The sequence below is a fragment of the Martes martes genome, assembly GCF_963455335.1.
Source record: "Martes martes genome assembly, chromosome: 6".
NCBI lineage: Eukaryota > Metazoa > Chordata > Mammalia > Carnivora > Mustelidae > Martes > Martes martes.
Window position 1 is genome coordinate 26,353,348 of NC_137893.1, and position 14,894 is coordinate 26,368,241.

At 41.3% G+C, this 14,894-nt stretch overlaps 1 protein-coding gene across 1 annotated transcript in view; it reads left to right on the forward strand.

Annotated features, from left to right (window-relative positions):
• Positions 1 to 14,894, forward strand: part of PREP (prolyl endopeptidase) — a 113,681-nt gene that overhangs the window by 51,904 nt on the left and 46,883 nt on the right. The window contains exons 8-9 of the mRNA XM_080806672.1: positions 10,489 to 10,680; positions 14,494 to 14,691. Of these exons, the coding sequence (XP_080662798.1) occupies positions 10,489 to 10,680; positions 14,494 to 14,691 (390 nt within the window). The remainder of the gene's footprint in view (positions 1 to 10,488; positions 10,681 to 14,493; positions 14,692 to 14,894) is intronic.

The window sequence follows — 14,894 nt, forward strand, 5'->3', positions numbered from 1 at the left end:
AGACCTGCCTAGATTATCTAGGATAATCTCCTTTACCTAAAGTCAACTGATTATGGTCTTTAATCACACCTACAAAACACCTTTGCAGTAACACCACTGTCAGTATTTGATTGATTAACTCCAGACACGTCAAAAAGACCATCCGAGTGAACTCATGGAAAACCACAGGGAGAGCAAACAAATCTGACCATACTAACCTGATTTCATTTTTTAATAAGGTGACTAAACTGACCAGTATTTGGAATTCATTGAGGCACTTAAAAAAGTATGTGGTAGGGGCGCCTGGGTGGCTCAGTGGGTTAAAGCCTCTGCCTTCGGCTCAGGTCATGATCCCAGGGTCCTGGGATCGAGCCCTGTATCGGGCTCTCTGCTCAGCAGGGAGCCTGCTTCTCCCTCTCTCTCTGCCTGCCTCTCTGCCTACTTGTGATCTATCTCTCTCTGTCAAATAAATAAATAAAATCTTTAAAAAAATATATATATATATAAAAGTATGTGGTATCCTATAGATTTGGAAGCGAAGAGTAGGATAGGTGGATTTGAAGCTTTGATTTGTACACTGATATGCATACTGAAGGCACTGGGGAGTGTTGGCCAGTGACAGCTGCTAATGTCTGGGTCTGGCTCAGCTTGCCATCTCTTTTTCATCATTGCTTCACTAGCATTAACTCTGTGGATGACATAAACCTCAGAGTAGTTACTCCTTTGAATGGCAGTCCTAGGATTCTGAAAGCTCTGGACAGTCACAATGATCGTCCAGTACTAATTAAGATGAAATGGGGATCTATTTCTGCGCTTGGGTTTAAGTCAGTTGCATACAACAGTATTAAAGAGAGCTTGTTCGTTTGTTTTCATTGACAGCTGGTTCATTAGGAGTCAGTGATATGATTATTACCGTTCAAAGAGACAAGTACTATGAGTTAAACTGTTGAAGACATTAAGTATAGTTAGTTTATAACAGGAGAGCCCTGGCAGATCAAGATAGTGATCGTTAAAAATTTTTTAAATAATCCCTACTGATCAGGATTGGATGTATTGCAACAATAACCAGAACACTTCCAAGTCAGATGTGAATTTTAGTCTCAGCTCCAAGACTGACTAACTGGTGAGCCTGGGGTGGGAATGTTTTCTCTCACTGTTTCCATGACTACCAATGGGGAAGGAATACCTACATCAGGCATAATGAAGAGTGTGGAACACAGCTTAGCAGGGTTCCTGGCACATAGTAGGTTCTCAGGAATTCCTCCCTTCTTTTTTCCATTGTTTCTTGACTGAAAGAGGAATATTTGAAATGAGCACACTTTGATTTGGGTTACCATGGGAAAACAGATTGAGGAAGTCCTAGAATAAATAGTTAACGTTCCGTATCAAAGCTGCTCTAAACACAGATCTTGGTATTGACTTGTTTCCTGCAAAGCCAGATTCATAATAAAAAAAAAAGTGCTTTCATTAACAAAAACATAAATAGGTGTGTCTCTAAGTGCAAGACTGTGTGGGGAGGTGTCTAATTTTTACAGGTTGATAATTGAAATTTCGGGGGTTTATATGCCAGAGATCTTTTTCTTGCTATTTCCTTACCTGTTCCATGTTTGTTATATTTTTTTAAATGAGGGGAATAATAACTAACATTTAACTGAAATGCTAAATGTGCTAGTTAACTATTAGATGAGTTAAACTTGAATAGCCGGTGACCAAAAACTAAATCTGTTATGAAATCTTTCATTTTATATTGCTGAAATTTAACCTAAAGCCTTTCTGCTATGATTTTAATCTTTCTTGCCTTAAAGGCAGGGGAAATGATCAGCATTTTCATGCAAATTAATTCTTCATTTATTAGGGCATCGTTGAATTGCTTGTCTGGAAAACTAAATAATTTTACTTAGGTAGCACTTTTTAACTTTTCTGTCAACTTTGCCTCCCAAGAAAACCTTCTTCCCCTGTGCATTTTGAAATGAGAATCACAAAAAGCACAAAAAAGTGGCTGATGGCTATACAATATCATAGAAAAAACAAGACACAGAGAAAACAAAACTACAAAAATACAGGATGGGAAAAAAATCCTAGAGTCTTGAGAGTTAAAGGAGTTCCCTGTGAAACTGGATTCCTTTGTCATTTACATTTGTCTTGTAAATTCCAATTTTTCTTCTCCAACCTGCTGACCATCTTGCCACTCTGTTAGCCAGATCTCTCCTTGGAGAACCTCCTTTCCACCATTTACATCTGCAGTATTTTCGCTTAAGAATGATATCTGTTACAAACTGTGGACCATAGCTTTTCCCCAGAACTGCAAATCAGGGTAGTTGGCTGCTCCTTTCCTGACCCTTCTGTCCAGGTAAGTCCTCTGACTCGCCTCATTCACCACTGTGTAGAAACAGCACTAGGCATATATATGATTTCTTAGGTGTTCAAAACTGCCAAGTAGGTGCCCTCCAAAAATCATCGCACCCCCTTCTGTGCTGGCTGCCGGAGACGTGTTCTGAGTTGCTCTCTACTTTCTTTGGGGAAGGAGAGATTTTTATCTTAGCCGTGAGCACACTTTCTCATGCCTTCGGTTGACAGCTTTCCTTCTACAGTTGACTGTTCTCTTTTGCCAAATTCTGATTTCTTTTTCTCTCCATACAAAAATAAAACAAAAACAATAAGAACACTTTGAGTAATTGTGAGCTGCATGAGATCAGGGACCTTCTCTGTCTTGCTTTCTGGATTGCCCAGCACCTAGAGCAGTGCCTGACAGATAACAAGGACTCTGTCCTTGACCAGACTTTACTCAGGCTTCCCTAAGTCCTCTTCCTAACTAGGCCTCAACCTTGGTTCCTCGGCCTCCTCCTCCCTCATTGGACCAACATAGCTTAGTTGTAACAAGAATCTCACTACATCAGTTTAGAGAGAATCCCCTACCCTCCATATCTGATCACCCTTGATATCTGGTTAAATTCCTCACCCCTTCCATCTCCTGCCACTGTCCGCCACATGCTGATGACTTTGACCTGCCATCACCAAGAATGTTCTTGGGTCAGTTTCACAAGAATCCCTCTACTCCATGTGTCCTCTCAGTGACTACCCCTCTGTCCGTTCTGCTCATTGGCTATAAATCCCCAGCTGTCTTTTGTATTTGGAGTTAAGTCTGATCTCTCTCTCTTATTGTGATAGTCTTGACACCTATCTCAGCAGTCCTAATTACAGTCTTCTTTACCATTTTAACAAGTGTGAGATAATTTTTTTTCTTTAACATAGACTCATAGAAGGTGGGTTCCAGCTTGTCTTAAATATCCTTGGCCCTTTGTGGCTCCTGGTGCTCAGAGGACCCTGCTTTATAAGCCAACTTCCATCAGTAACTGTTAAATTTTCTTGGAAGCATTTTGAATCTTCACTTTTCTGGCCACCTAAATTTTTTTAAGTTGAATTTTTATCTTTTGCTAAACTCTGAGAATGATGACTAGGTACAGACCATGTTTCTCCAGTCCTGTATATTGTACGAGCAGAAGATTTTTGCTTCTCTTTGTCTGTTCCTTGTTTAAGATCAGAAGTGAGGAAATCACTTAGGCCCCCAGGCTGGTGTGACAATTTAATCATTCTGCAGTAGAAAAGACAGCTGAGTCTTGACTCCTGTGATTCTTAATGTGATTGATGCCTGTAGATTAGTTGAAATTAATCATTCTGAACCTTGGAAGAAAATGATCCGTGTCTAGATTTTCTTAGTTATATTTTCTCTACTTTTCTTAATAGTTTTTTGAATTATATATGTATTTTGTTTCCTAAGTTTATTATCCTATTTTGAATATGCAGTTGGCCCTTGAACAGCCCTAATTTGACCTTTGCACATCCATATATACACTGATTTTTCCTTTTCTTGATAATAAATACAGTATTAAACTGTAAAGGTATTTTCTCTCATGATTTTTTAGTGGTTACTTCCCTGTAGCTTAGGTTATTGTAAGGATACTGTATATAATACATATAACATACAAAATATATGCTAATTGAATGGTGGTGTTGTCAGGAAAGCTTCCAGTCGACAATGGTCCAGTAGTAAAGTTTTGAGGGAGGTAAAATTATACGTGGATTTTTGACTCTGCAGGGGATGGTGTTCCTGACCCTTGCACTGTTCAGGGGTCAATAATATGTAAAGTTACTTCATATCAACTAAATTGGGAATAAATTTTCATATACTTTCTCTATTACTGTTAAACATCAGGCCTTAGATCTGCTCTTCTTTCAAATATTTGGACTTTAAAAAATTTCATTAAAATTTAATTTATACCCTGAAAATATAAACGATGGTTTTCAACATTCTCTTATACAAATTTATCTTAGTGTTCAATATAGTTAATGTACATTTCTGAATAGTTTTATTGGAAAAGTATGAGACTACGGACTTTAAATCCGATTGCTTCTGTTGTCTTCACACTGTCAACAGATACATATGTTTCAGTCTGAAATGCAGGATTGTATAAATGTTACCTGTTTAGTTATGAATAGACACATAGCAGCAGACACATAGCCGTGGCCCAATCCATGCTGTTCTTCTTCCCCTGGTGTGCTCCCCACCTGCTGGGCCCAATTTCAGGGCGCAGCGGTGCTGTGACCTGGCACACAGGCCCAGGCTCAGAGGTAGGACAGGTCTGGAGTTGAAAACACTCAGCTCCCTCCCACTCCCCTCTGGTTTTTTGTTGTTGTTGTTCCCTCTCTTTTTGGTTCTTTCAATTTTTCTGTGAAAGGTCAGAGACTTTATTTCTTCTTTTATAGGGTGACCAACAAAAGAGACTCTGACCATTTGGCCCAGTTCTGAATGAATTTAAACTTGTTGTATTAGAGGTTTTTAAGTAGAATCTTTAGGAAGCAATTATTAGGTGAAAAGATCTATCAGAGCCTGAAATCCTTGTTAGTGACATAATGTACTCCTGGCACGAACGTCGCCGTCCTCCAGACAGGCCCAAAGTGGTCTTTGCTCCCTATTGCAGCATTAACAAAGCCTTTGGCAGAAAAGACAGGTGGTGCGGGCATCATTGATCTTCGTAAGGAAATACCACCTCACACTTACTTCATCCAGACTTTCATCAACCTGTCTCTCTGCTTTTTCCTTTTTTGCTGAAAGTTTGCGCCTTCTAGGCTGATGAAGTTTCCAGCACTCAGCATGTTGTTTTAGTACTTCCATGTCATTAAAGAAATTGGCTTTCTTCTGAATAAGAAATGCATCTACATTCCAGATTACATGTAAAAATAAAAGGAGCTCAGTATCCATCAGACGCCTAAATGGCTCCTTTAGCCATCTCTGGCTAACGCAGGGCACACCTCTTGTTTCTAGGTAGCCGGGACCGTAGTGACTCCACAGGTCATGCCGTGTGGGGCTGGGGCGTCTTTTGGGGGTAGAGTGGAAAGGGGGAGATAAACATTTGAGAAACTTGAAACAAAGGACTTGTCTGAAGTGTAGAAAGCTCAGCTGAGTGTGAAGAGCCAGAGAACTGGGGAGGAGGGCCTCTCTGGGAGACAGAGAGTCATTAGAAAACTGCGTTTCAGAGCGGGAATGCAAGAAAGGCAAAAAGAATGGAAACATCAAAAGATAGCAAAAAAATAAGCAAGACATGGATTTTGAAGTAAAATAAGTAGTAGTGATAAAATTAGTATTTTCACTAATTTTAAAATGAGTGATTTTAAGGGCTTTTTCTAGGAAAATAGCTGTGTGTTGTGACAGATGGAAATTAGATTTTAAAGTTCACTATTAGCAAATCATGCTGTTCAGAAGCCACATTTAGCTTATTTTTGTCATTTGAAGAACACTGGGATTATTTGGAATAGTAGTAAGTATTGACTGTTGAACATTTTCTGTGTGCCAAATTCTGAGCGAAGAGTGTCGAGAATTCACGTAGCCTTCTCAACAACCTCTGAGGAGCACATGTTGTTATCCCCCGGAGCCTGGGATGTGAGGCCAGTTCACTTTCCTGAGGTAAAGATTCAGACTCAGGTCAGCCGATACACCCAAACCCATGTTCTAACCATCACTGTGAGGCAGGGGAGATAGAAGGAAGGTGTCAGGCCAGGAACAGCCACCTTACCCCCGTTTTTTAGAGCAAGACCACACTTTCCATTTGTTTATGTTGTTACATAGTGTTTCATAAAGTATAAAAGCACTTTTTAGCTCCTGTTGCTAGAGAGCTTACAAAAATTTTCTATGAAACATAGTTAATACCATGCATTTTCAAAGAAAGCAATAAAAGTAATGACTTTGCTCTAGGGAAAGCATAAGATGAATTATTTTAAGCTAATTTTCACTCAGTAAACAAATCATTCCCCCACCAAGAATCAGGTCTATAAAAAGTAATTTTAACTTTAATGTGAAGAAGTTTGGGAATTGGATTCTTTTGGCTTCAGAGTGAATAATGTCACTTACAGAGAAACGAATCTAAGAAAAGGTTGGCAAAAAACCGAGGTGTTTGGGAGTTAAGCCATGTCTCTTTTTTAAAAGTAATTTTTCTATGTTCCATTTAAATCAATAGAGTTCTGACTTGTGAACAGCAAAACTGAGTGAGCCCCATTGTTCAACTGAAATACCATTTCTCTTGAATTATTTTGTGCCAGAGCCCTGAGGAGCAAGGAGCTCAGGAGAGCAGAAGATTTTAAACATGCTGCCCCATGAGGGCCAGTACTCTGAACCTCCTTTGTATAAATCCAGCCACATAACTCAAATTTGAATGAATTTATGACTTGTAGTATTTATTAATGACTGAGGTTAATACTCCAGAATTTGATGGTAGATAACGACCACACACTCTGTTGTTTCGGTGTTCACTGGAGCCTTGATTATTTAAAGCAAATGTGCCACATCTTCAGGCTCACCTGATTATATAGAGATAGTGAAGGAAATGTCTACTGTGCCTTTGGTAGATGCTTCAGTGACTTTTGTGTTGGGGGTGGGGTGGCTAGGGTCATAATAAATATCACTACAATGGCTGCAAGACCTTTTCAGGTAGAAACCGTAAGATGGTTACTTTGAGAAATAAAGGTTGCACATCAGGAAATGTTTTATTGTCAGGGGAACATTTAAGGAATCTGACATTTTCCTGAGCCAAAACTCTTGTGTCTACAAATGTCATAGTCCAGAAAATTGTGATTCATCATTCTACTATAAACAAACGTACCTTTCTGATTGTAATTTTTACATTACCCACTAATTTTTTAGTTATTTACTTACTCTTCTAAGGAATATTTTTTGGTTTTTTTTTCCCTTTTAAAGCATTGTTTTCTGTAAATTAAAAAATGAAGTTACCTTGGGTTACCTGCTTTTGAGATTAGCAGTTTGTCACTGAAAAAAAAAATTATAATTTGAATGCACAGTTTAATCTTTATAAAAGTTAAGTGTAAGGATTTCTCGTTGAAGGAGTTTAGCAGATTATATATTCTGAGTAACCTCCCAGTTGAAATAACTGAAATGCTGTAAGAAGTTTATAAAGTATCTTTCTAAATATATTGCTAAATTAGTACACAAAACAAGAGAAACCGTAGAGACCAAAGACAAAATGAAAGCGGGAATCCTGGGATGTTCCTCCTGGGCTTTGGTGGTTGAGTTCCCATCTGATGGCCACCTAGGGCAAGGGGATGGAGGATAAAGCCTCTGGTTCTCCATGTTGGAAAGTCTAATAAGGGAAACTGTCAATGTAACGGTGATTAAGAAAGAAACCTGGGAGGGGGGAAATGGAGAGTGAGGAGAGGAGGAAAACCTGCCTGCCTTTACCTTCGCACTAGTGAGGGAGAGGGAGCAGCAGGATGTGAATTCTCCTAAAGCTTGAGAAAGACTGACATGGGTACGGTTGTCTGGATTGCCCCTCTGAGGTCCAAAAGTCCTCATGCCAAGAATTTAACTTAAAGGGTTCCCAGGTTCATTGCCAACAGGCAAACGGAAGCCAAATGGAAGTCTTCTCTGGAGGAGTGCCACTTTAACCAGGCCTGCACGAATTGCCACAGATGATGTTTCAAGGGAAATCATTTCACAGTCAAAAATCTCAAATTAAAGAAAAAAAGTCACAGGGGCGCCTGGGTGGCTCAGTGGGTTAAGCCTCTGCCTTTGGCTCAGGTCATGGTCTCAGGGTCCTGGGATCGAACCCCACATCAGGCTCTCTGCTCAGCAGAGAGCCTGCTCCCCCACCCCCTGCCTGCCTCTCTGCCTCATGATCTCTCTCTCTGTCAAATAAATAAATAAAACCTTTAAAAAAAAAAAGTCACAAATCAGACAAAATCACCAGCATGAGCAACAGAATAACCAGAAGTAGCAGAGTGAACTTATCCCATTCCTAATGTAAAATAAGTACATTAAAAATACTTTTAAAAATAAATAATGTGATTCTGCTTTTACAAAAATAAACAAACAAGAAGCTTAGAAGTATGAGCAGGAAATGACATATCATAAAGAATGACCAGACTGGAAGAAGACTAAGTAGAATTTCTGCAAATAAGGAATGTGGTTATTAACATTAAAAAATTCAGTTATTAGGTTGAAGAAATTAGACACAGCTGAAGAGGGAATTAATGAATTAGAAAATGAATGTAAAGAAATTACCTGGAATGTAGCCCACCCAAGAAGTGGAAAGCATGAGTGGTGAAGAGACCTGGAAAAGAAAATCTTTTCAGAAATGAATACGCAATTGGGATCATTTTGTAGAGGACAACCGGCCCAAAATGTTACCATGAAAATCACATAGCTGTCTCAATATCAAAGTAGACTTTAAGGTAAAAAGCATTGCTAAAGGGACTCCTGGGTGGCTCAGTGGGCTAAGCTTCTGCCTTCAGCTCAGGTCATGATCTCAGGGTCCTAGGATTGAGCTCTGCGTCCGGCTCTCTGCTCGGCAGGGGGCCTGCTTCCCCCCTCTCTCTTTAGAATGATGTTGTCAGATTCCCTAAAACTCTCAATTGAATTGTGATTGGAATTATATCAAAGTTATAGATTTCCTTTGGGATTATTTGCACCTTTGAAATACTGAGGCTTCCCATCTAGAGATAACGGTATGTGTTTCCAATTATTCAGGGTATTTTTGTTGTTGTTGCTTTAGGATGCCTTAGGGAAGTTTTAGAGCCTTCTTCATATAGATTCCACATTTCATGTTAAGTGCATTCCTTTTTTTTTTTTTAAGATTTTATATATTTATTTTAAAGAGAATGAGAGAGCATGACGGGGGGAGGGTCATAGGGAGAAGCAGACTCCCTGCTGAGCAGGGAGCCCAATGTGGGACTAGATCCTGGGACTCCAAGATCATAACCTGAGCCGAAGGCAGTCACTTAACCAACTGAGCCACCCAGGTGCCCTGCCTCCCTAAGTATTAATTTTGCTTCTGCTGTAAGAGAGGGCTGTCCTCATTCCGTGTTTTCTAACTGGTTATTGCTGGCATATAAGAAAGCTATAGCTTTTGTTTAACTGCTTATTATTTTAATTCTTGTCATTTGTTTTAACATAATATTTATTGAGTTTTTGTTGTGGGGTAGGTATTAGTAGTCACTTTATAAAAATTTTTGAATAAACTTCCTCTTCCTAGTTTACAGTTGAGGAAAATGAAGCTTAGCGGAGGATAAAGAGATTACTCAAGGTCACACCATTAAATAGTTGAGCTGGGGTTTTAATTCAGTTATGTCTCAAAAAAAAAAACAAACCTCTCTATCATCAGAGTGTATTTTTCTTGATAAATTTAATTCAGTGAAAAAATCATATAAGATATTATGCTATGGAGATGAATGAGATAATGTAAAATAGCCTCGAAAGACTCAAGGAATATAAACAAACTATCCAAATTAGCAGTTTCACTGAGAAATTCAAGGTAGGAGATTAGTTAGAGAGTAGCTAAGATCTGGCATTGCCTTTCAGTAGTTTAGAAATCATAGGGCTCATTTGTTTATAAAACTTTTGAAAGGTGTTCTGAACATCTGTGTCCGTCACATTGTGAAATAGATGTCTTCCTGGTGGTTTTTTTTTTAATTTATATTTTTTATTTTATAAGTGGCATTTAGTGTAAAATCAACCCTGGTTGTGTGTGTGTATGTGTGTGTTAGTGATATCATCTGTGTGTGTATGTGTGTCTTGCGTGTATCTATGTGTGTGCACGTGTGTGAAATCATCCCGGGGGAGAGCCACTGCCAGAAGACCCGGAGGGGACTGATGAAGATGTGGCATGGTGTGGCGGCAGTTGAGGTAGAAGGTAGCGTTCCGATAGGAGACACGCTCAGGTGGAAGAGGATTTCCCAGATTCCATGGGGCAGGATGCTGAGGGGAGAGAGCCTTCAGTCTCCTTCATTGCCGGGGTTTTCAGGAGAAAAATTTCTTCACATTTTTAAAAACCTTAAAATTCACCTGCACTTGTCCTTCCTCTGTCTCAAGCCTTAGATCTCCCAAATACTGTGTCTGCTTTGTGTTCCATGGACAGACTTTGCTGTCCTCCCTTCCATACACATAAATAAACCACACTGCTTTTAGCACAGGAGAGGTGACAGGGATCTTTGGTCTCTCACCAGGAATCCTGAAGTGGGTAAAACTGATCGACAACTTTGAAGGAGAATATGACTATGTGACCAATGAGGGGACGGTGTTCACGTTCAAGACAAATCGCCATTCGCCTAACTATCGCCTGATCAACATCGACTTCACAGATCCCGAGGAGTCGAAGTGGAAAGTGCTTGTTCCTGAGCACGAGAAGGATGTCTTAGGTAAGATTCCGTGCTACTGAAACACTGTGTGCTTTTGTTTTTAGTGAGAAGGCCAAAAACTGGTACAGCTCTCATTCTCTGGAGACTGGTTACAAGGTAAAGAGCCTTCAACTTTCAGTCATCGAGAGCGAAGTGTCTGAACAGCATCTGTGTGGTTAGTACGACGTCACGCAGGGTCTTCAGAAAATTGTGGAGTATGAATCCAGGCTTCCAGCGGTAGTGTATTGTTGTTTTAATATCAGTTGCCTCTCTGTGTAGTAAACCATTTAGATCAGAATCCTTAGCTTTTAGGCTTTTGAATAACCTTTGGCTGTTTGTATTATACCTGTTGTAGATTTCGGAGTGGATCTACAGTCCTCTCGTTGGAAAAGAAGAGACTGTTGTCAGATGTCACTGAAACTTCCTATGTGCACGGAGCTACATTAACCTCTTGAGAACCTTCCTTTAGCAATTGTTTCAGAGTGCCCCTAAGTTCCCTCTTACTCATTTTCTCTGTGATTTTCTAAAAATGATATGCTGCTTTATAAATTATTCATTGCCTGAAAGCTAATTTGATGAGACTAAGACCCACGAAGTTTGCTACCATTTTTTATACAAAAGGAGAGTCTGGTACCTTCAAGCCAAGGAAGACTTGTAAGATGTGAAATTGTGCTGATGGGTTGAATAGGATAAAATCTAGGGCCATCCCAAATTGTGAAGGTATAAGATACGAAATTAGGAAAGCAATTCCTTTTGAGATCTGCAGAGTGGCCCTGTCTGATAAAGCAGTTCTTACTGTGACTTTCAGTGAATTAAAGCACAAGTACTAAAATCAGACAGGTCCAGGTTCACATCCAAGAAAAGTAGGGGATTCTTTCCCCCTTAGCTCAGGGCAGTATGCCCTGTGCTTGGCACATTAAACCTGGCCTTGCATAGGGGTAGAAGGGAAAGGACAAACAACGGACTGTCTCAGGGAGGGCTTCCTGCTGGGCCCTTGTTTCTGCAGTTCCCTTGGCCCTGGAAGAAGCACTACCATGGGTGTTTGCTTGAGATTCTCCTCAGCCCTTGGGCATCTGAGTGCACTCCACCCCTTTCTTCTCTACTGAGGTCTCCACGTCCTTCTGGGAAGTTCTTTAGGACAGGACCCAAGACAAACCCCATGCCTGCTCCTTCCTGCAAAACCCACATCTGGAACTCTGAGGCAGCAGTGTATCCCAGGCCCTTCCTCTGGCTTCTAGATGTCCAGTCATAGTCCTTTTAGCTTCTCAGGTTTGGCTCTCTGATAAGCTGGGCTTCTCCCTTGGGTGGGGGGAGGGAGGCGGGTGCAGAACATGACAGGGGATCTCTTCAAGGACATTTCTCCACCTGCCTCAGAATCTTCATTCACCGCCTGACCCTCATTTATATTTGGATGAGGGATCCATGAGCCAAGGGACACGGTTTTGGCCATTTCCTTCAACATCTTCGTATGAGGAATCTGGTTTGTAGTGACTTCAGTAGCCTGATGGCTTCAAGCCAAACCGAGACAGAATATCCCCCCCAAAGGGTGGCAAGAGCCAGCATTCAGTGAGTGCTTCCTAAGTGCCACGTGAATTTTGCCCCATCGTATTTGGTGGGTCCAGGTGAGCCTTTAGTGGCATAAGTCTTCATGTAGGTGGCCTGGGTGTTTTTCAGGAGCAAGTCAGGTTGCACCAGTGATCCTTATATAGGGAGCTGTCGGAGATGGAAACATCTCCCCAAACATGTGAGTTTTCTGCCTTTAAAGTCCTGAGGAAGTGGTTCTACTTATGTCTTAAGGTGACATTCTCTTTCACTTGTAGATCAAATGAGATGCAAATCGATGCTTGGAGATTTGGGGGGACGTGATATATCTTTATAATCTTCCTCCTCTAAGGTTATAAGTTCTTTAGAAAGAGGAAACCTTCAATATTCATCAGAACTCATCAATTCAAAGAGAAGTGCTGTTGCATTTGCTATATATCATTAGCACAGAATGCCCTATGGAGAATAAAAACCAGAGATGAGTCATAAAGTGCAGCCATAAAGTCAGAGCTTTTATTAATGACAGTCGACAAATCACCTTGTCTTTTCCTCATTCACTCCGTCCGTTTTATAATTCTGACACGCTCATAGTTAACACAGAGTGATTATTCTTTGACAGAAATAATTTACCTCCGTTTTTCCCCTGTACTTTCTTTAAAACATTAAGGCCACCTGAAATATATTGCTTGATTGAGGCACTTTAAACAAATTGCATTGGACAATGAGCAAATTACTTTTAGATGGAAGAGTTCTTCTGTCCTCACTTGGCGGAAAAGCTGGCCATGGTAGTCCAGACAGCCTAGCACCACGGAGGCCCCAGTCATCCTCCCGAGTTCCCTCTGGCCAATGTCCTGTTCATATTGATAATTAATAATCTTATAAGCATGAACCGCTAGTTTCTTTTGGGTTGTAAGAATAGGTGTCAGGACCCTCCCCCCACCACACCCCACAGCATGAAAGGCTTGTCTTTTCCACGTGTGGGAGCTACATTACCTGTCACCCTGTCCTTACATGTACTATAGCATCTCTCCCTCCAGGGGGAGTGGGGCGGGGGGGCTGTGGGGCTGTCCTTACCTCAGGCCGATCCTGTGCACACCAGTACAGGTAGTGCTCTGGGTCTGCCCTTCCGCTTTCTCCTCTCCCCATCAGCCCCCTCACCTCCTGTCCTGGCTCTGTCACCAACTGCACCATTCCTGACCTCGTCGCAACCCTGGGAGTTGAGGAGGACTCCTCTCTCTGCCTTACTGTCCATATCCTCACAATTACCACGTCCTGATGATTCTTCTGGGAAATGGCGTTTCTTTTCTTCCCTCCCTAGACTTTGTTCCACCTTGATGTGGCTTGACTGGCTAACGATGGCCGTAGTGTTCTTCCTCGTCTCCCCTCCCTCCTTCCGTAGACCCCCCCACTGTTCTGCATCCTTCGTTGCTATCATCGTTGTTCATGTCATCCTTCAGTGCAAACAGTACCTTCCCCGTAATGGCTCAGTGAGCACTAACCTCCCCTGTCCAGCTCACCAGATCCCCTGCATGCCACCACCCTCTCCTCCCACCCAACAGTGAGCGACTTTTTTTCTTCTTGGAAATGGATGTCTCACTTGTTCTCTTTACCAGTCTCCCTCCCTCACTGCTGGTCATTCATATTCCTTTTCTCTCTCTCCATTCCCAGCTTTGGCTGTCCTTCCTTGAGTTGCCTGTCCTCCCACCACCTCATCCCCCAGAGAGCTGTCCTGTCTCAGACACCACCCTAGGCACCCTTCCCCTCGCACCCCTGTACTCAAGGTGCAGTTCAGCACTTGCTTAAGGGCTCTTGTGTGTTTTGGGTCCCCAACCAGGCAATCACTTAACCTCTACTTGCATGTTATTACTTGTATTTTTATATGATTGTATCTTAAGGGCAGAAGTGACATCATCTGCCTGCCTGTTTCTCCAGGACTTTGCAGGGTATCTGGCACATACCTGGGGTGCAGTATATTTTCGTTGGAAAAACAGCCCTGACAGACATGGTTCTACCTCCTATACCATGATACTGGGCCCAAAATAAGTAGGCAGGATTATTTGTATCACAAAATATTTTGTAGAATATTTTGTTTCTTCTGGACATGACAGTAATAATTTATTAAAGGAATGTGCTGGAACTAGATGAATGATTACATCCAGTTATAAAATCACTTTGCAAGTCTTATTGCTGTGTAGCACAATGGAAAGCTAAAGAACTGTTGTTCAGTGAAATAAGTCTGCTTTTCACTACTTTCAAAGCTATGTTAGCTTTCATCTGTCCTTACCTTTTCAGAATGGGTCGCTTGCGTGAGGTCTAACTTTTTGGTGTTATGCTACCTTCATGACGTGAGGAACACTCTGCAGCTTCACGACCTGGCCACCGGTGCTCTCCTCAAGACCTTTCCCCTGGAGGTCGGCAGCATTGTGGGGTACAGCGGTCAGAAGAAGGACACCGAAATCTTCTATCAGTTTACTTCCTTTTTATCTCCAGGTGAGAGTCTTTTCACCAGTGTTACTCAGCTGAAAAATCAGACTACTGTTTGGGTTTCTTTTGGGAAATGGAAATGGAATGCTGTGTTACTGAAAATCCCATATGCTGTAGTATAGCCAGAATTACATAATGGGAATAAAACAGTAAAACAGATGCTTAGAACACAGGGAAATGCGAAAGCCTAAAACGGTGCACTCATTCAT